Source organism: Lepisma saccharinum, chromosome 18 (assembly GCF_977018435.1).
Source record: "Lepisma saccharinum chromosome 18, izLepSacc3.1, whole genome shotgun sequence".
Lineage (NCBI taxonomy): Eukaryota > Metazoa > Arthropoda > Insecta > Zygentoma > Lepismatidae > Lepisma > Lepisma saccharinum.
Genome location: NC_139246.1, coordinates 46,679,102 through 46,701,533, shown reverse-complemented (window position 1 = coordinate 46,701,533; position 22,432 = coordinate 46,679,102). Strand labels below are relative to the sequence as shown.

The 22,432-nt window shown below is 38.3% G+C and overlaps 1 protein-coding gene across 1 annotated transcript; it reads left to right on the top strand.

Moving 5' to 3' along the window:
• The first annotated feature begins 580 nt into the window (after window positions 1-580).
• On the top strand, window positions 581-21,999 carry LOC146002055 (uncharacterized). The gene is made up of 3 exons (XM_083139768.1): window positions 581-697; window positions 11,940-12,046; window positions 20,476-21,999. The coding sequence occupies exons 1-3, from the start codon at window positions 686-688 to the stop codon at window positions 21,611-21,613; spliced, it is 1,257 nt and encodes a 418-aa protein (XP_082995894.1). The 5' UTR covers window positions 581-685; the 3' UTR covers window positions 21,614-21,999.
• Window positions 22,000-22,432: the final 433 nt, after the last annotated feature.

Genomic DNA, 22,432 nt, shown 5'->3' with positions numbered 1-22,432 from the left:
GATATATCTCTGGTCGTTGTGTGTCTTCTAAGGAATGTGACCCTTCAATGATATAGTATGCTAGCTTTGCTAAGACTCTGCCTTACTCAATGTGCAGCAACTCACTTGTAACGCTGTTGGTGAATATTAATGTTCTCAAACATGAGAAGAATGTCATTTTCGTGTTAAAACAATAGTTACTGCAGTTTGACAGTAGTGTAACAAAACAGATAAAGTGTGATATAAGAAGCCATTGTATAGTTAACCGTAATACGTTGTCTTGAAAGAGAACAAGCGAACAATCGTAATGAAACCCATCGCAAAAAGAGATACAGGAATGCAAGTGTTCAAGTGTTCAATGATACATTCAGGGTTAACCTTACCTTATAAGGTCACGCCCTCTGGGATGGGCAACGGGAAGACATAGGGTGCCAAGAATCCGCCCACGACATAGAATTCTTTGAGGAACCGTTGCAGCTGTCTTTGGGATGGCTCAAACTTTGTTTGATGTCACCGATGGGCGTATCTAACACCTTTTCTCCTGGACTCCGTTTTGATGTCAATGACAGAGAATCGACAGTCTTCTTGTTGTTTTTCTCTTTCCGGAGGCAGGGAGGGGACAAAAAAGACCAGCTGAGGCTGTGTGACCAGTTATAAGACTGCAGCAGGGAGTACAGCTTGGCATTCCCCGTCAGCAGCCTTCAACATGGGACCCAAGGTAAGTTACTAACCGTCTTTTGTTTTCTTTTTATGATAAGTTGCACGACCGCCCCCTCAAGAGCTTCTGCGTTTGTTTTTTTTAGCTTTCACCTTCCTGGTGCGTTTCTTCAGACGCTCACGCAATTTTTGCGAAATGGTTTCCTCTTTTTCTCATCTTTTTAATATCTTTTGACTGCGTTTGCCAATTACAGTAATTTGCTGCTTTTTTAAGCGTTCACGTGATGTAGTCCGAAGAGGGCATTGACTGCGAATGTTCATTACGCATCTTCCTGTCAATTATGGCCACCACAGGGCATAATTTCGTTTTTCGAACCTTCAGTATAGGCCTAAGTGAGTTTAACGTTTCTGCTTCAGGTCCTTGGCATTAATATCTTCCTACAAGAGCTCCCTTATTAGATTCAAGACAATGGCCATAGCAGTTCGAAATTTTTAGCAAGTGCTTAAGATACCCCGTTCTTACTTAACTCGGATTCCTGTTTGGGGTGACCCTTCCACGAAGGTCACCCAATTGTCAACCTCACTTCCACGTAGTACACGCTGGACTGCAATTTGCATACTAACGAGGCTCTGGCGTCTGAATCTACGGCCATTATATTCTTCCTAGGACTGTGTGTGTGTTGTCCTGTGTTCTGTCCTTACGTGTGCTGAGTGTCCCATTACAGCCTCAGCTTTTAGCTGTTAGAATAATTTAGTACTTCGACATTGCAGTTATGTTGTATTAGTAATATTTTAGTTATGGTAAGGGCTGGACCCCGTATTATGTGACGGGTGCAAAATAGCCTAAGTGCTGATGCACCGAAAATTTCAAATTCAATCAATCGGATTGCTCTTTCAATGTGACTAGAAATATTTTAGAAATCTCGAAACCGAATGAAAATTCAAGCACATTTTCTCTGTTATTATATGTCGCTTTTTCTAACTCTTGGCTTAATTTCGACAGTGACGATTAATGATGAATGATGAACTGGTGAAATGAATAGTCGGACAAATACGTGCATGATTTCGCCAAGATTCGAAACTTGGATCTGTGGTTTCGCAGCCTGTTATCCAAAACTTTTCGTTATGGAGGTCGGCGAAATTGCAAGCATATTTTATGCTCAGTACATAATATTCGAGTGACACATAGACACACGCCTGCACACACACACACACATTATGCAATGCAGACTAAGAAGGTCAATATTTTAACCTATCAATTTATTTAAGGAAAATTGTTTGTTCAATCTTCGAAAAGTTTGAAAAAACAACAACATTGCAACAAATTTAGTCAATGCATTTTCCACTGAAAACACGCAATTTTTTATTCATATAACGATATGAAGGAATCTGTCATTTTATTCAGTTTGACTTTTTTTTAAAGTACACTTTATGCACAGGAAGGGTAATCGCGACTGGACCTACATTTTATAGTGTGATCCGATTGATTGCAAAGCGACGACATTTCCACTAAGCCATAGAGGAGGCCCATGTAATTTTATTGCATTATTATGTGTGTTCTTTATCGAATTAATACTATCATAATGATTGTTTGATTGAATTGTTGTTATAAGTCTGCTTTATGCACAGATAGGATAATCGGAACTGGACCTACAGTTTAAAGTGGGACCTTAATCACTGTAAAATGTGTCGGAGAGGCCTACTGTTATAAGGAAAACAAGAAGTGATGAATTTCCAGAAAGTTCAAGCCATATTTCGTAAAGGATTGGAACCCAGGGCTTCCCAGATGGCCTAATGGTAACGTCGTTGCCTTGTAATCAAGGAGTACCGAGATCTATACCTGGTAGACGCCCCTAGTGGTTGGGATCGCACTTTAAACTGTAGATTCAACCCCGTTTAATCAATAAAACAAAAAAAAAAATGATGATAAAAAACTCGAACACAGAAATCAAATTTACGATGAAAATCCTTCAAAATGCATGAAATTAAGATTAACATGCAATGCAATTAACATAAAAAGCGTGGAGATGGATAGTTGTCAACTATTCCAATATACAAATCAACCATAATTCGAAGAGCGAACGAAATTTTACTTCTGTTAAGTCAATGTAAGCTTCCTTTGTCTGTTGCTTGTTGCATTGTTCATCCACTTCGCTTCGACTAATCTAGAAGTTCTAAAAATAAGCTTTCGGGTAGATATTAATGGAAGTATAAATGTATATATTAGGCATGTGTAACACATACTCTCTCTCTTTCACAGTCAATATTCTCCTTATCACACTCTTCTTTCTTGTCTCTCCTCTATGTCTCCCTTTCTTTTTCTTCCCTTTGTGTTCATATTTACCTCTTGCTTCTATATTCTTTATGCCTGTGTTTAACTATATATCTCTCTCTATCTCTATCTGTCGGTCTTGTTTCAAAATTGGGGACAGCCGGCCCCCCGTCGCGGAGTGGTTAGCACATCGCGCTACGACGCCAGAGGTCCCGGGTTCGAATCCCGGCCTGGGCATGGATGTTTGTGAATGTCCATTCATCAATTTCATCATATCATCTCTCATCCCCATCTTAGAAATTAGCCGAAACAGTGGCAAAAAAGCGAATTAAAATAAAGTAAATCAATCAATCAAACTTGGGGACGAAATCCAAACGGAGACGTCCGAAAAAATTGCCAGCCTTCGTTTGCCTTAATGATGTTCTTTATATTCGAGACTCTAAACTTCCTTTGAGACTTGAACGAGAAGTTTACAATCAGAGACCAGACTGAAAATAAGACAGCTACTTACAAGTCGAATTGAAACCGAGACTTTGTCAAGTTTGGTCTCGTCTCGTCTTTATTTGGTACTTATATTCTTCACTTCGTTCTCATATTTCATGTTTTCCCATTGTCTTCCGCATTTCCTAGTTCTCCATCACTTCTTTTTTCCCCCTGTGTCTATCGTTGTTCCAGCTCACTCTCTACTACTACAATATTTGTTAGCCTTTTAATATTTAAGTACAGTCAGCGACAATAAAAATGGGACACCTATGATCCTGAAATGCTCGCTTCCCTGCAAGGTGTTGTGTGTGTTGCCTAACTCTACAGCGATTTGAATAACAAATTTTCAATGGCAACTTCTGCCACCGCCGTAGACATAACGCCTTGCAGGGAAGCGAGTATTTCAGGATGTAGGTGTCCCATTTGTATTGCCGGTGACTGTACATAGAAAACAAAACTCTACACAAGATAATATTCATGAAATTCTACTGTAACTATAGAAAGAAACAGTGAAAAAATCCTACCTCTGCCCCCCTCCCCCGCCGTAGGGAGATAGTACTACTCAAAACTGTTCATAGATGTCACTTCGTAATGTACCTACAGCATGAGGAAGACAGAATATACATTTCTTTTATTTTAGGGAAATAATTTGTACAATAATTTGAATATGATTTATTATTTTATTAATATAAAAATAAGCTAACATGTATTTCTGGAAACTCTTTTATTTTCTGTCTGCCGTGAAACTAGTGGCATTAAGAGTACACGTTGAAAAGTACTACTAAATATTCTAAATTATATGAATTAATTCATTAATTTGGATCAATTTTCCATTAGGGTTATTTTAAGATAAATGTATAATGTCAACTTACCTAAATATTTATTAAATATTACAGGTTCTATTTACAGTAAGAAATATTTCTGTACCTGTGATATTTCCTAATATATTTATACGTCCTGTTATCCTCGCTATCATTAGGGGCGCTGGTCGTTCTGGGATACGTAGACTGCTTGATGCCTGTTGGGTGGGCCATGTCTGCAAATAAAATGCAATTTTTCTGTTCACATTCATATTATGTGATCAAATAAGTACCGTTCCTATCATATTTATTATTATATGTACACATTTATTTTTATGTTATCACTAAATTTGCCAATTACATTTTGACAGGGTTGGCCAACTTGATTTTGGGTGGGCCACGGATCCCTCTGACAATCCCTTGGTACCATCCCTGTTCACTAGACACATCAGTCATTAGCAATAATTTGTTTTACCTAACATTCCAAACTGTCGAATCTATTATTGTTCAAAATCTCTCTAATTCTCGTAATCGCGTTTTTGTTACATCTGTAATGATCCATGTAAGGAAACTGTTGTCCACAAAGAAAAACACGTTTTGTCTTGCCTTTACATTGTTTATCAGATTTCGTTTCGCATGAGGAATAAACAATATACTGAATTGTTACTTGCAAGAGAGATTTCAGTTACTGTAATTTACTACTTCTGAAGTCGTAGGTCAGCAATTTGCCTCCATTATATTCTATGTATAGTGTAACGGATTCCATTCTGGCATGGAATACGACTGGTACTTGACAAGGATATTTATATTGTATTATTTATGAAGAATTTCGAAGCTAGAACTTTATGTGGTGAAAAGTCGCCTCAGCAAATATCATAACTACAGATCCTGTGATGCATAATCAAAATAAAATTTCAAACACTAATATATGTATCATTGAAGCATGTAGTTATATCTAGAAATTTGTTACACATATACAATACAATCGGGTACAATGTTATGCTATTACTGGAGGTGGTTCGAATCAGGGTGGATAAAAATCACGATTTTTATTTTAAAAATAATATTTGTTGATTTTTTTTATTTAAATAGATTTCTTGATTTTTTTAAATAACACGCTTAAAATTACTTGTATATATTTTTTTGCACCATACAAATTGAAATATGTTTTGTATCGAAAGGCTTTTTATAGTAAATGTCCCTGTGAAATATTTGAACAGTTTGATAAAAGCAATTAACAGAATATATGTAAATAAACATTTTTCTTTTACTGATACTGTGTCTATTATGGAAATGATTGTTGAGTGTGTTAATGAAATTATAATAATTTTCAGTAACTTTTCTTCCAGTGATAATAAACATTCTGGATCTGCTTGCTCTATAAGTGCAACTTAAAATATTAACTTATATATTTTTATAGACCTTGTAGCTGAATTTTGGAGAATTTTTTAATGGTAGTTTCAAAAATATCAGCTTCCATGTTTATTTACAGTTTAATGATAATGACGCTATCTATGGTTTAACATGATTAGTATTTTGTATACTTTACTACACAAAATGTTTGCTTTTTTGCCTATAAAGATTATTGAATTTTAAATCAAGAGAAATGTGTGAGTACATGTATATTATTTTCTTTATTATCCTTTCCTATAGCCTATTAAACACCATTAAATGATTACGAGATTAATGTACTTTCACCAAAAGTGATTGTGATATTTATAAAATACTTATGCACATTCATTTATAAATTTTATTTAAGTTATTTAAATCAGTGATTTTTCTTTAAGAAAATCACATAATTTAAATCTTGATATAAATCGCAACTTAAATCAACCTGATTTAAATCAACCCAGCTTCTTTGGAATACATATAATTAATTCACTCACTAATTCAGTTCCTTCGCAACACGAGTTATCACTTGTTGACCCTACTTTTCTAATATAAAAAGAAAGCCAGTTGCATAAGAACATATTAAAACATAGTCCTAGAAGACAATTGTTTTAATATCTTACTTAAAAGTTACAGAATCGGTCTAACAAACATCTCCTATTAAAACTTACACCAACCATCAATGTAGAAGATGGTGTACACAATTACTCTTTCGTGTAATTGATTTAAATTACAAAAATTATAGAAGTTCGATCGTTTGGGATTATATTTTAATTTATAATTAGAAGTCAAGATCTCGTTTTATTTGTTACATTATGTATATGTATTTTTGTTAGGTTAGGGTGATATTTTCGTTTTGAATACATTTCAATTTCCTTTCAAACTTACTGGATGCAATTCTTTCAAGTTATTGCTACTAATTTCGAAACAAATGCCGGCAGATGTCTACATCTTAATATAAAATGAAGAAATTAACATCTTTGATAAATTTTCTTCTCAGTTCACTTCTTAAAAAATTAATATTTTTTTACAAACTTTGCAGAAAGATTCGAGACAAAACTATTGTGCAGTTTTTATTACCTTCTGTTACTTCTGTTTTAGCAAGAGTGATTATGTGTTGTCCTTAAACTTCTGTCTGCAACAGTGCCTTTTCAGTAACTATATATTAATATGTTTCCACACAAACAGCTTTTTATTGATTAGTGGATGTACAGTCATCCACAATAAAAATTTTTGCACTTCATTTGAGGTTACATGTTCCTTTAGAGTAAAGTATAATGTATTGTGGAGAATTTGATCTCTCATTGTCAAGGCCAGCTATCTTTTGTACAGCACTGACACTTGTAGATTGGATTGATTTGTTGTTTTAAGTCCACTTTATGCACAGTAAGGCTAATCGGGACTGGGTCTACAGTTTAAAGTGGGATGCGAACCACTATGTGCCTCCACCAGGAATCGAACCCGGGAACCATTGCTTACAAGGTGACGACGCTACCACTGCGCCATCGGGGAGGCCACTGACACTTGTGGATAACTCAAAAGTGTCAGTGACTGTACATATTCCTTTTTACTTTTGAGGTGTAAAGCAGTGGTCTTCAACTCGCAGCCCGCGTGCAACCCCCTGGTTCTAATTTAGCAGCCTGCTAAAATCCGTAATGGAATAAAAGAACTAATGAAAAAATGCGAACTAGTGAACTCAAAATATATGAAAGAGTCAGAATTTCCTGTTCTTCACAATCATGACTCTATTCGGTGTCACTTATTCCTGTGAACGGCTCTGAAGAATGTGGAGTCAAAGTTGAAGAATCGACTGACCGACACACGTCTTCAAAACTATCTACTAGCAGCCTCATCAAACCTTCAAGACATTGACATGCTAGTGAAGAAAAAAAAATCATAGTTTTCTCACTGGACGGGTCAATGACAATCTTGTGTATCAATGGTCAATGTGCTTTATTCTAAACAAATATCAGACATCATTGTTTCAATGTGCTTATTTGTTGTGTTGCAGTGATTGACCTCAATTCAGAACGCGACAGTGTTCTTTGCAATAGTTACCCATGCTGATATATTCTCTCATAAAAAGTCCAGTAAGTGAACGTGAATTTGAACAATAGATAATATGCACATATTTATGAAGCTCACCTATGAACTTGCGTTCTGTCAGTCCCTCATAGAATGCAAAACCCGCTATAGAAAAGACGTTGGAGGCCGCTGGTGTAGAGGCTGTACAAATGTTTGCCTTCGCCTTGATATCCGCTAAACTTTCTTCCTTCACTTCACGTGATTTACTGGTCGATATATTAAGCCTAAAAACTTGTCAGCTGTACTGCTAGCTGTCTATAATTTTCCCATCACTCTGCTTTGATGTTCAAGCCTTCAGAATGCAACTGTTCTATTTTCTAATTTTTACTTGAATTCAGATCCACAGAGTCAGATTTTGAACAGTGATATTTCAATTCCTTTATTTTACTAGAAATTCTTTACTTTTATAACTTTTACTATTCCGTACTCTGACACCTAGTTTTGCCTCAATTTTTCATTACCCATAAAATGTTATACGTAGGGATTTAAAACTATATTCTCATCTTCAATACCAAAGAATATATTTTCTACTTCTTCTTAGTACCTATTTAGTAAGGCTGAGCCGATACCAATGATGATGTGTCGGTATCGGAAACTTTAGGTTGGATATCATTTACAGATACCAGCTGATAATTTCCGTTATTTTGATCATTAGCGGGGCCAGCAAAAATGCCGCCCGACATTTTCGTGGAATCAACTAACCCTAAAAGTTATTCAAATTTCGAGATTTTAATTGATTTGTCACCAATACTATGTGAAAATCTGTACATTGTGATTACATAACAGGTACTTTTTAAATTCTGAGCTAATTTGTTAATATTTTATACCAACATTCTGGTAAATTGATGCTTATAATTGGAGTGGGATACTAATAATTTTTTAACAACTTTTAATTTTTACAAATTTCGGGCATTTCTATCGTTATCGGCATCGGTATCAGCATAGGTATCGGTATCTGTATCGGCATAGGTATCGGTATCGGTATCGGCATAGGTATCGGTATCGGCATAGGTATCGGCATCGGTATCAGCATAGGTATCGGTATCGGTATCGGCATAGGTATCGGTATCGGCATAGGTATCGGTATCGGTATAGGCATAGGTATCGATATCGGTATCGGCATAAGTATCGGTATCTGTATCGGCATAGGTATCGGTATCTGTATCGGCATAGGTATCGGTATCTGTATCGGCATAGGTATCGGTATCGGTATCGGCATAGGTATCGGCATAGATATCGATATCGGTATTGGCATAGGTATCGGTATCTGTATCGGCATAGGTATCGGTATCGGCATAGGTATCGGCATCGATATCGGTATCTGTATCGGCATAGGTATCGATATCTGTATCGGCATAGGTATCGGCATCGGTATCAGCATAGGTATCGGTATCGGCATCGGTATCGGCATCGGTATCGGCATCGGCATGGATATTGCTTCAAACTGGTATCGGCGCAGCCCACATATTTACCCTTTTTATGTATGATTTCTGTAGTAAATGCGGATTCAATATTTACCTACTTGTCAAATTTATTTCAAGAGTAATTTATTTAATTATTCAAATAAGCTAGGCAGACGGCATCCTTGACGGAGTGTTTATCACAGCGAGCTACTATGCTAAGGATGACAGCGTTCGAATTCCAGTCTGGGTGTTCATTGTCAGTGTCCCTTCATCAATTTCCCCTCATCTTATAATCACTCATTCTGACCCTCGCGATTAGCCTAAAGTGGGGCAAAAGTGAAGTAAAATTAACCAAATCATTCACTTATGACACAACTTACTCTTGGTACCAGAAAACGGACAAAGTTCGTTGCACTTTCTAGTTTAGTACACGCTGGAACACTGACTCGTCTAACTCGTTGATTGTTGTCAAGTAGTGTATATGGTGTCTGCACCGTTTACACTACGTTCTGGAGTGTTGTAGTGTGTGGTCACGTCGTGCGTGCTAAGTAATCAAACGAACGTTTAAAGCAGCAGACAGGCATTTGTTGAATCTTCTGAACTTGATCAACGCTATCCGTCTACTTCGTTGAACGTCATTTCCTTGCACCAGGCTGACACCGGGCTACACCTGCACTACACTAGGGCCGATTGTATAAAGCAGTTGATCCTCGATTAGCCAGTAAAATTGATCTGCAGTAATGCTGATGTGTTGTATAAAAGTTGAACTGAGATTAAGTCAAAGTTAATCCGCGATTTTTCTCCGATCAGCAGACTTTGACCATATTTCAGCTGTCGTACCATGGTTGTATTAAAGCCGGCTCCCATGCCAGAGTGGTTAGCACATCGCGCTACGACGCCAGGGGTCCCGGGTTCGAATCCTGGCCTGGACATGGTTGTTTGTGAGTATTCATTCATCAATTTCATCTATCATCACTCATCCTCATCTTCGAAAATTAGCCAAAAGTGGCACAAGAAGCGAAGTAAAATAAAGCAATTCAATCAATCAATGAATGGTTGTATTAACAAACATTTGCTTTAAAAATGTGTTGCAAGTGAACGTATGCGGCAAGATTCAATGACGGGACAAAAAATTCATAAATTCTGTTTCCATAGTAATTATAAAGAAGCACCAAGCACTCACAACGAGGTGAACAAACTATATCTTACATTTTCTTTCTTCCTATCATATGTTATTTACTGTTCGAAATATCGTGTATTTTGTTTTTTAATTTACCTTAAATGACTGCTAGAGCATATTGTTTAGTTTCATGATCAGCGAGAGATGAATTGAGAGCAGTCAAGTATTGATACAAACAGAAAATGTTTCCCGATTACGTATTACCATTTCGCTTTACTGCATCCAGCCTAGAGTAATTGCAATTCAATTTTGTCCGCAGAATGCGACAGAGCATGTGCCTTGGGCTGCAGTGTATTTGTATCTACTGTTTTATGAACTGAGCTCGTTGCATTTTAGTTGGTAAAGCTTCTTCTCCTCCTGATATGTAAACTACATATATATATATATATATATATCCTTTTCTTCAAATAGTTATTTGTTGTATCATAATAAAATACAATTTTGGGCGTAATTTATTTACATCCGAGAGGATGAATGCTATTCTTGTTTGAATACTTTTTTTATTATGGAAACGGCGGACACATTTTATATTTGAGTACAATAAAAATTCCGCATGTTACTTACAGGAACGAATGGTCCACCTGTTACTCGTTATCCTGTAATCACAAAATAAATGCAACAAACATCTCACATGGACAATGGCTCTGAATCCGAGCATATGGACGTTGCTCTATCTCTTTTTAGCATTAAAAAATAGTTTTTTTTAAAATCTATTTATGTTAGCATAGTTTCTCCCCTTTGCAACGATATTTGCTTTCGCCATTAATAACAAATCATCCACGTGCACTAACACCAGCAATTAATGGCCGTATTTCATCTAATTTACGCGACTTTACTAAATTCGGACTACGTACGAATATTTACTACATCCAGCTCCTCACATTTATTCTTTATTCAAATATTAATTATGTGTATTTTCCGAAAACAACTTTAAAACATTTTCTGTCCAGTGTAGGATAATTCGTACCATCACAGGCATACTAGCGGTATCGATATTTTGCAACGTTACCAAACCTATTGCTTTGATCTAAGATCAGGATTTGATCTAAAATCGACAAGTCGACAGTTAAGTTTGTACAACATGATAGAAGCTTGAACTTAGTTCATTAGCGAATTGTAGATTAAATCTGATCTCCAGTTAGTGATGTTTATATAACCGCCCCCTAGTGACAAAAAGTGTATCGAACTAGGCGGGGCTACAGTTAACTTCTAGAGAAGAAGTATGCAGTTGTCATGGCCTTCCGGAAGGGGCCAGGAGGGCCGTCGCCCCTCGTGGAAAATGAAAGTCAACCAAAAATTACATATTTCATTTCAGCCACAATAATATGTGTTAATTATTGCACGAACATGGTAAATTCAAATTTAAGCAATGTTGTTTGAGGAAACAACACTATTATTGGGGAAAATGTGCCTTGTTTGCCCCCCTGGGGAAAAAACCTTCCTTGCCCATCCCTGGAAAAAAATCCTGCGGACGTCCATGGCAGTTGTACACATGGCCAAAGACCTTCATACAAGAGGGTTTACAAATGGGAACAATTACCTCGATGCTTCCGCTTTTTTACGTAATAATGCTTATTGCAACAAGAGGGAAAGTCTGTTAGAGCGCACTGTACCATTCAGCATACATATGTCCTTCCATGAGCTGGTCATAACTTTCATTTTTTTTGTTCACCGCATTCCTCTGCTTCCAGGCTTACGTCCTCTGCGTGACCTTGGCTGTGATCGTGGTGGAAGGCGCATCCCATGCCATCTACTACGTGCCGCAGACCGGTTTGGGATACCTGCCAGCGACAACAAGGTAAAGTGGTAGTGCGATACAACATTCCTTGACCAATCAAACACCACGTTTGATGGCTTCCTTTTCTTGAGGCAGTCAGCTCAGTATTCACTCTACAACCATAACCCATTCAACAACCCCTTAACACCCTCTTAAAATGTTTCCCTAATACTTAGTTACTTCAATTAGTTAGGTAATTGTGATCCGTAGATTAACATTTATGCACTTACCAAAAGAGGGGAAATGCCTTAGAGGTTTGTGGGGCTGGTTGTAGGTGGGAGCACAATAGTTGTGTCCATGCCCTTGAAACAGGCAACAGTTCTCCCATTTAAATTCATGGGGAAATCGATGTTGGACGTATTGTTATACAGGGTCTCCGAGAATGAATGGAATGCTTTCATGAGATCTCTGTGAAGTATGTATTTTGTGAAATGGATTATTTTATTCAGTCAATGGAAAATATTACGTACAACCATGGGCGTATATATAGTTCACGTAAGTGGGGGGGAGTTCAACTTTGGTATGATTAGGGTTGCTATATTTCATAAGTAAAAATCCGGGACACGGCCGACCAGAAGCTTTTTGGGGAGTGTGTGTGTGTGTGTGGAGGGGGGGGGGGGTGCTGGACCCGTCAAAGTTGTGTGTATGTACAGTGGGATCCATGAGTATTGCCGTCAAATTGTCCATCACTATGTTCGTCAACTTTATCTGACCCAATATGAGCTTCAGGAATTAAAAGAAAACTGAAAACAAGCTGTTGACAACTTCCTCACCAGCATGCATAAACATCAATTGCTAAAAAACACATAGGATGGAAGAAAAGAAAATATGAAAATAGTGATGGACAATTTAAATGGTAATACTCATGGATCCAACTGTACATATCCGTTATCATATTCTTTCGAAATGAGTATTTTAATATTACGCATTTAAATGTAAACATATTTGAGGAATGTATAGTCGTAATCATTTCTTCATTCTCGCCCTATTCCAGGACATTTGTGCATCCCCATGAAACTATTCGGGATACCAGGACAAATGATATCATTCCGGGATTGTATAGCAGGCCTAATAATAAACAGGCTATCAAAATCCAACCTATCATCCAGGTCATCCAACATTTTGACACATTGTTCCTATGAATGAGGGATAGCCGTTTCACATTTTTGGAATAAGTTGTTTCAATTTTGGAATGTGTTGAATGTGTTCAGAGAAGCGTGTGTTCAACTCTACTACAAAATGGTCTAAAAATGGATAACGAAGGTTTACCTTGTAATAATCGATTGTGCTCTCAGCTGGTGCAATATTCCTTCAGATTTGACGGTTGGGTGTTCTAGGTCTCTTTATTTCTTCATCATAGTCTCTAAGTAGTTTCTCTTACTTACTTACTTACTTACTTAATTCCTGTTGTAGAAAAAACCTTCATCAATCGCTGCCTGAGAAAAGAATTCAATATATTTTGGCCAGAAGTGATTCAAAACCAAGAACTTTGGAGAAAATCTAGAGAAACAGAGATGTTCATACAAATAAAGCGGCGAAAATGGAATTGGATAGGGCATACATTGAGGAAGGAAAAATGAGGCTGTCGAGAGAGAGGCACTAGACTGGAACCCGCAGGGAAGAAAGAAAAGAGGAAGGCCTAGACAGACGTGGGGAAGATCTGTTCATGCTGAGGCCTTGGAGGAAGGAAAGATCTGGAATACAGTGAAGAGAATTGCCGTCAATAGAACCAGGTGGAGATGCTTTGTTGATGCCCTATGTTCCACAGGAAAAAAAGTAGTTTCTCTGCTTTGGCATAAATTTCATTAAAGTTCTCAGAACTCTCTCTTAGTATTTTTTAGAATATCTCTTTAAGAATACTGACATGTTCACAGTACTGAACAGGTGCCCAACATTTTCTTGCACTGCATGAAAACAATTTGGTTAGAACAAGTGGGTATATTTCAAAGTTCTACACAGTGTAGAAACTGAAGAGCTTGCTGGAATAGTTCTCTAGTAAATTGTAACGTCTGTAAACGTACAACGATTAGAAAATACAATTCCACGTTACGCTACTTAGTGTTGATATTTTACTGTCCATCTTGTGTCAAATAACTTGAGAATGTTACGGTGTCTCCCTGATTTTCTTACACTGCCTATTTAAAAACCAAATTCCTTTAAGATGACTCGAGGGGAAAAAATATAACTGATTTGACAGTTCCAATGCAGTTTCTTATCACAGAAATTTCGAGACTATCAGGAAATTGCAGACATTTAACCTGTAGTCCCATCTGGTGTGTGGAATTACATAATGTCCTTCCCATCCGTATCCCGTCCTATACACCTAAGTGGCGCTGTTTGGACCCGTTGAACCACCCCCTTAAATACGCACATGCTACAACATTAATAAGTTTCAATATGCGCACCATTTAACAGCACGAAACACTTCAAAGCGATATTCAACATCGGTCAACGCTCTGGCAAGAACATCTGGAGTAGCGCTTGCAATTGCTTGTTTGAATCTTTTCTTGAGGTGTTCAGGATTATAAATTATTTCACTTTAAACCTCATTTTTGACAGCCACAGGGGAAGAAGTGTAATGGAGTAAGATCAGGACTCCTTGCGGGACACTTCTCCCAATTAGTCCATGAGCCAGGACCTAAAATTTAGGCGATCGGTACCACTCGGGTGGATGGGTTCTCATATGATTTTTTTTTTCAAGGTGTGGATGCCAGGAACTGGAAAATGTGTGATAGCATCTCATAACTCTTTGCTTTTTATATAATATTATTGAATTACTAACCATAGCCGAAAAATAATAGTTTTTCATATTATTTATAAATAGTATAAAATTTCATCAAAGTATTTGAATTTCAACAGACTTATTAAATTCAATATTATTTTATAATAATTATAATTGAGGACTAAAAGTGGTAAACGTTGCCAAAAGCGAAAGTGTTGGTAAATCGCATCGTTCCGCACATCAGAACTTGCACACTACTGACCTCTTTACAGGCCCTTTGAACTACTTAAACGGCTACCAGCCACATTTCACGTTTAGCGCATTATAAAGCATGGCACATTTCTCAGTTTAACGTGGAAAACGATGTTTGAATTATTGTGGCACTTACAGCGTTTACCAATTTTAGTCTTCAATTATTAAGTGTAATAATATTAATATAATCCTTACAATAATAATAAAACTATTATATTGCTTATATGCTGACATAGATTAAATGCATAAAATTTACTTACAATTTCATTAATAATAGTGGCTAAATCTTAAATATGCATGTATGTTATAATTTAACATAAACAAATTTAATTATTTACATTCATCATCATCTTCTGAGTAGGTGATTTTCACATGTGGGTAGTCTGCACTTGTCAGTGCACCTGGTGTTATTTAGACAGAAGACACAGTTTGTAGTCTAATGAATTGGTTAGTTGATTGATTTGGTGTTTCAAGTCTAATTTATGCACAGTAAGGCTAATTGGGACTGAACCTACAGTTTAAAGTAAGATCCGAACCACCATGTACCTCCACCGGGTATCGAAACTGGAATCTCTTGATTACAAGACGGTGACGCTGCCACTGCACCATCGGCGAGGTAGTTTCTAATGGAGTTGCAAGCTAGTAGATCTAACACAGTTTGAGATGCTGGTTGTCACTCCATCCGGTCCAATACCAGCTCCTCTGCTCCATCGTATATTTTCAATGACCACCTTCTTCAACTTGGACTAGGTATACATGGTCATTCAGAAGACATCTCTTGCTTATAGCGGCTTGATAATCGCACTTTAAGCATGTTTCTTAAGATAGTTGCTTCAAGGTGCAAGTTGATAAATGTCTATCTCACCCTTCTTTGCACAGAATAGACGACATGCCATGTCATTCACATTCTGTACGGAAGATTTTGGAGCATACAGTAAGCACGAGAACTACAATTCGCCCATTACTTTTTCATTGAGATCCCATTGATCTCCGAGGCTGCGAATATATTTCCTGTGTATGTCTGTTCGCAAGAAGGATTTTCAATGCACTTACTTTTCCTTTCCCTGCAAATGCGTATGGAGACTTATCATATTTCGACAAACATTTTTATTAAGAATTGAAGCTATTTTCCTAATGTCAAGGACCATCATGTGTATTTTGTTACAATATATCAGAAACAATTTAACCATGATTATTTCATGGAATCTCAAACACATAATACACACATCTGTGTCATCTGAGCCTCTCATTACCGCTTCATATCCCTCATTAGCAGCGGCATTATTCACAAACAAATTACCATCCCTTCTTCATGTTTACTGTGGAGATCGAGCACTTTGGGGTTTCTTTCAGATGTGATTTTGCATCATTTATCTCCACAGTTCGCGAAGTGTTGTGTTCAAACGTTTTGCAAAATCCTCCGGTTTCCTACATTCATTAACCGGAAATGCAATTATACTTGTTTTATTCATTACGTGACTTAGGAATTTCCTTCACTTTCTGACAATCTGGGAAGATGAGATGCTCTGTGACTGACGCCCGAGTTCTTCCCACGTGATTGTCCTCTCGGTGTTCTTTATGGACGTCTCATTGTATGCATCAAACAGACATCGATTCTTGAACTCCTATTTCCTTCCACAAAGTAATGGACAAGGCAGATAAGCCTCACCAAAGTTTGACTCCTCTTCTTTACTCTCTGAATAAAAGTCATATTATCAATCGCCGTGGCTGAATTTCCAGATATTTCCTCAGGGGGGAAAACATTTTTCTGTAAGTATGTCTCTAATTCCCATGATAATGGTTCTAAGGGAAAGCCCATTTGAAGATTCCGATTCCGTGCTGTCACAATAATTCGACCAAATAGTGCAGTGTCCATTCATTACTATACTGCCTTCTTCTTGGATCAAGAGAGGAACAGAAAGAACTAGACGAAAACCATGTACAGCCGATGTTTATGCAACTGAAAGAACATTCAGAAAGGAGATATAGTAGAGTATGCATTAGTACAGGTAACAGGTACAGGTACAGGTACAGGTAACAGAAAGACCCTATAGTCGCTTGAACCAATGCTCACATGATGTGCGTCACAATAGAGCAATGTGTGTATCAATAGAACAGCTCAAACGGACAGGGTCACAGCAGTAACTCGCCACTAGTATGGTGTGTGATCTCGAACAGCCAACACCACTGCATATCCTGTGTGGCATGGACTCGATGGGGTGATCGAAGAGAGCTCGGGGGATTCCTTGCCACTCTTCATTTTGGGCAATTTCGGCTCTGGAAGAGTTGAGGGAGGTGACATCCTACCTAGAATGCGTCTGTCAAGTGCATTCAGACATTTCCTATGGGTAGGGACATTGAATTTTCGCTATGCGCGAAATCGCGAAATGTGAAAAAAGATGCAATTTTGAACATTCTGCACGTAACTACACCCCCAATGATGAAATATGCATGAGTTGTATTCGCGAAGTAATGCGAAATGTGTGCTTTTCCACGAAATGAACGCTTTTTTGCGAAATAACCGTGAAATATCATCAAATTAAGTAGAAAACACGCAAAAACCGGCAATCGAGGTTGTGCGCGCAAACTGTCGATTTGTAACGAAACGTTTGCCTAAAGTTTCCTACCACTTGCAGCTGAAAAACGTTCTATCTTCTAGCACATCAGGAAGACTCTGCAAATTGTGATTTCCCCATGTACATAATCTCAGTTCGAAATCTTCGCTCCCTGTCAAGCTGCATTCCTTTCTTCCCCCGAATTTCCACTCAACTTCCAGTTTCATTGAACTTGCTAGCTGTAGCAGCGATAAGATTAGTCTGTTCCCGCACATCAAGGGAAACAATGGTGTCATTTGTGTTCAGTCATGAATGAATTTTGTTTATCACCATGTGATTTTCAACATGTGTTTGTGTATGTGCAGTAGTGATTATTTTATTTGTTGGACAGCAAGAATATCCTTTAAATACATACAATGAATAAATCACTTGAGATATGCAATTTAGAAATGAAGTGATTTTGTGTTGATGTTTTCTTTTTGGTTGGACAGCTAAGTACTTGTGTATGTGTACAGTATATAAAAATGAAGTAGTTTATCAATTTATAGCTCATTTGTATGTTGTTTCCTCTCATGATGAAAAAGTGTGTACCAATTATTTTTTTTCCACCGCTGGTATATACCGCTGATATAACATTTTATTTACCGCTCTCCTCAGTTTTTATTTACCATAAATTTGTCTCCCTACCTATGGGATTTAAGTCCAGTAATCACGCTGGTCACTCCATACTCTCTATTCTCTCGTCCTCTGGCACGCTGTGCACTAACAAAACTCTGTGAGGACAAGCATTATCGCCGATGAAAAGGAAACGATCAACTACTGCATCTGCGCACGGCATTTCAAGAGGTCTGAGGATCTCGTCCCCATATCTAAGGACCGTCAAACTGGTATTTTGGATGACGTGGAGATCCGTACGTGCCAAAATTTTTATTCCAATCCAGACCACCAGTTTACCGCCTCCATTTTAGAATGTTTCTTGCACAAAAGCAGGGTTATAGTGTGTTCCACATACCCTCCAGATTGATTAGGCACGTCTGTTATAAGGCTGGAGGATGAACAGCAACTTACCTGAATCGCATCGCATCGCATTGCATCGCATCGGAGAACACCGCTCAACCCCATTCGTTGTGGCCCCAGTTGTGATGTTCCTCAGCCAAGTTTCTACGGACTGAAAGCTGTACAGTGATGGAACACACACCATGGGTCTATATGCTTAGAGGCCATCTTTAAGAAGGCGATTGCAGACAGTTTGAGATGACACCTGCGCCCTATTGCTGTGAGAATGGCATGTTGTAGTTTCGTTGCATTCTGTCGTCTGTTCCAATCTGTTGTTCACAAGAGGTACCCATTGTCTCTTGCTGTTGTTGCTCACGGACCTTACCTTCTTCGCACATTTCCCGTTGTTTGGAACCGAATATACAGGCGATAAATGGCACTTTGAAACACTCCAAGGGCTACAGATACCTCTCGCTGTCTGTCCAGCTTTCATTCTTCCTATGGCTCTCCACGCCATTGATTCAGGTAAATCGTACTTTACAGACATTGTACTACTTGAATTGTCATTTCTAATAGTAAAAGTAAAAATAATAAAAATTATCAAAACTTTCCATTTACATCAAGGTATGTGGGGAGTGGAGTGATAACACACAGAAGGCAAAGAGTTATGACATGCTATTACATATTTTCCATCTCCAGGCACCCCAACCTTACCAAAAAATCATATTAGAACCCGTCTCTCCGAGTGGTACCGACAACTTGCCTGGCTCAAGGCCTAAATCCATCTGTCTGGAAATCGACGATTTAACTCTTATTGCACATGGTTAGCAAAGTGGGGCGGTGCTCCATCTTGTTGAAAGAGGATCTGCACCGTGTTCCATTCCCATTTCCTCCATTTGAGGAAATTAACATCAACTCCACTGCTTACATTGACATGCTACAGAGGTTTGTGTTTCCATAAATGCGAATGGGAATATAGCAGTTGTAGAGAGATTGACTAGCATTCGGAAGTATGACTTCTGCCAGTGCTTTTCCTCAGTTACGTACAACTAAACTGGAACACTGAATTGTTATCTTTAAGGAAGGTCATTGATTTTTCTTCTCATGGCCATATACTCTGCTTTCATTTTATTTGTCGGGGCTAACCTAACTGTACAAACAAATGCCACTAAAAATCATGCAAAGATGGTATAAAAGTTAGAGTAACCAATTACAGGTAGTCAAGTGTACTTTTTGGTGAAATTCATTTAGGTAGTTTGAAAATTGGGACATCAACATCATTGTGACTCATTTACGATTTCTTTTCATACTGGTCATGATGCAATGAAAGATATGATGTTCCTTATGGAAGAAAGTCATTGAGTTTTAACTCTAATTTATGCATGCATAGGTTAATCGGGACTGAATCTACCAGTTTAAAATGTTATCCAAAACAACTACCAGTTGTTGGATATCGAACCGGGAAATCTTTGATTGCAAAGCAACGACGATATCACTACACTATCTAGGAAGCCAGGAAAAAAGTAAACAAGAGAATTGAAACAGAAGTAAATTAAATTTGTTCTAGAGAAACACGACACACATGAACATAGACCCCATTAAGTAAAGGAGTATGTATTTTAAGTATAGATTCTATGCAATACCGATAATGAATAGTGTGCTTATTTTAGCAGGTATGGCGTCTTAACCAGTATTTATAAAATCAAGTTTTAATCTGTGTTTTCAATCTTTTCAAACTACAAGTTGTAGTTACCACGAACACATTTGGAAATCACAAGACTGCGCATTTTAACTTGAAAATAACGATTGGATGGGGCTCACGATAATGGTTTAATGGAGTCAGACAATGTATCATTAAGTTTTCCTCTTTAGTTTAGTTTTAACTTGCCTTTAGAAAGGTGGTAATGTATTGGTTATCTTTGCAGCGTTCGAAGGGTTCAGCAGCCAATCATGCCGCAGGTAGGAGTTCTAGCAGCAACTCCGTACTACAATGTGAAACCGCAAGTTGTCCCTAGTCAGCAACCAGTTGCCGTTGGGCAACATGGCGTCCTAGCAGGAACTCCATATTACAACGTGAAGCACGTCGTGGTCAACCAGAAACCGATCAAGCAACAATCCGCCAGTGTCGGTCAACAGGTTGAAGTGCTTGCAGCAAACCCTGTTTATAATGTTAGGCAGGTTGCCGTCAACCCGAAGCCGGTTAAACAGCAGCAAGCCAGCGTTGGGCAGCAGGTCGAAGTGGTTGCGGCCAATCCAGTATACAGGGTGAGGCAGCAGTTGGTGCCAGTTGGCGGACAGGTGCAGCTAATCGCGCAGCCGTACAGTTCAGTTGGCGGAAACTATGTTCTTTTACGTCAGCAGCCGGTGGGTAGGCAAGGGATACTCGAGAGCATCTGGAACTTCTTTGGCGGAAGCGAAGACGAAAACGAATCAGAGGATGAAGATGAAGATGAGGACAAGCCAGACGGAAAACCACCACAAGAGGTTGGCCAGGGTGGTGGTTCAGAAGGAGAGGCTCCCGCTGAAGAAGTGGGTGCTGGCAACGAGGAACCTGTAGCACCCGTAGCACCAGTTGCACCAGAAGTACCTGTAGCACCAGAAGCACCAGCAGAACCGGAAGCACCGCTTCCAGAGGCTCAACCAGCAGAGCCTGAAAGCCCAGCAGAGGAAAGCGAACCAGAAGAAGACACCGCTGAAGAAATACCAGCTGAAGTCCTCAGACACGTCTTCCTCCGCTACTACCCAGTGTTGCGCAATGACGGTGAAGGTGACGATGGTGTGGAAATTGGGCCTGCCTCTCCGGGACCGTCGATCGCTCAAGCCAAACCCGCGGCTATCGCCTTGGCAGGACCGGGGGGTGTTGCCGCCGCTTCCCCACAAGGGACGGCTGTGGTTGGTCCAGGAGGACTTGCAATAGCCCAACCATCAGCCACTGCGGTTGCTGGGCCTGTCCCTCCTCCTCCAGCCCCTGATGCTCAAACTAGAACTCTGATGTACACATCTGCTGGACACCCTCTACACTATTCTAATTATCCTTATCCACTGGTGGCGTACAGATTCTAATTTTCACTTATTTCTCAAGGTGCTGTTTGAAGGGGAAATAAGGAGGAGGTCCTCCTTTGGTTCCTGCATACCCTTCTGCTTGTCAATTTTTGGCTATTAGGATACTCTTCCTGTGCTTATATTTCAACCACCAGAAACGCCACTCCCCCTTGGAAATTTTCCAAATACCACACTGATTATACCAAGTATCTGAACCCGTGGAATCCGAATTATCCGAATTGAGTGATCTTAGAACACTGTATTGAAGATTCACACACAACGAAATAATGTTGATTATTGTTTATACTATATTATTCAAGCTATTTATTACGAAGTACAAATTCATTAAATATGGGATATTATGTATCACATTGTTTGCAAAATGCAATAATAAAACTTTGAACATAGTTACATATATCATATTATTTATACACAAGTAGGCTAACATATATTTTCGTGTTGAACAATATACATATATGGAAGATCATTGCTCACGACTTGCAACACTCTCAAATATAATTTTCAAATTGACTATAGCATAGTAATTTCAACAAAAAAATTTGAAATCTAGAAACAGGTATGCATTAATTTACAGAAGTTGGAATATACATTAATTTCGTAAATTTAAGGGCGATTTTCTTTTGTTCATTTTGCTGGTACAAAATTATGAAGCAGTATTTATCTGAAGTACTTGGTAGTGGAAGCACTTAAATATCTTCATGTTGTTCACAGTGTATTTTTTACTAAAATAAACAGTAAAATGTTATGTTATGTTATGTTAAAACACGAAGAAAATAACTAACCAAGTACCCAAATTGAAACATTATTTGTATGTTTTAT

Bases quoted from the DNA above. Each gene is read 5' to 3' on its own strand.
- LOC146002055 (XM_083139768.1), top strand. The intron at 12,047-20,475 runs GTAAAGTGGTAG...TTATCTTTGCAG, and splicing joins TACCTGCCAGCGACAACAAG to CGTTCGAAGGGTTCAGCAGC.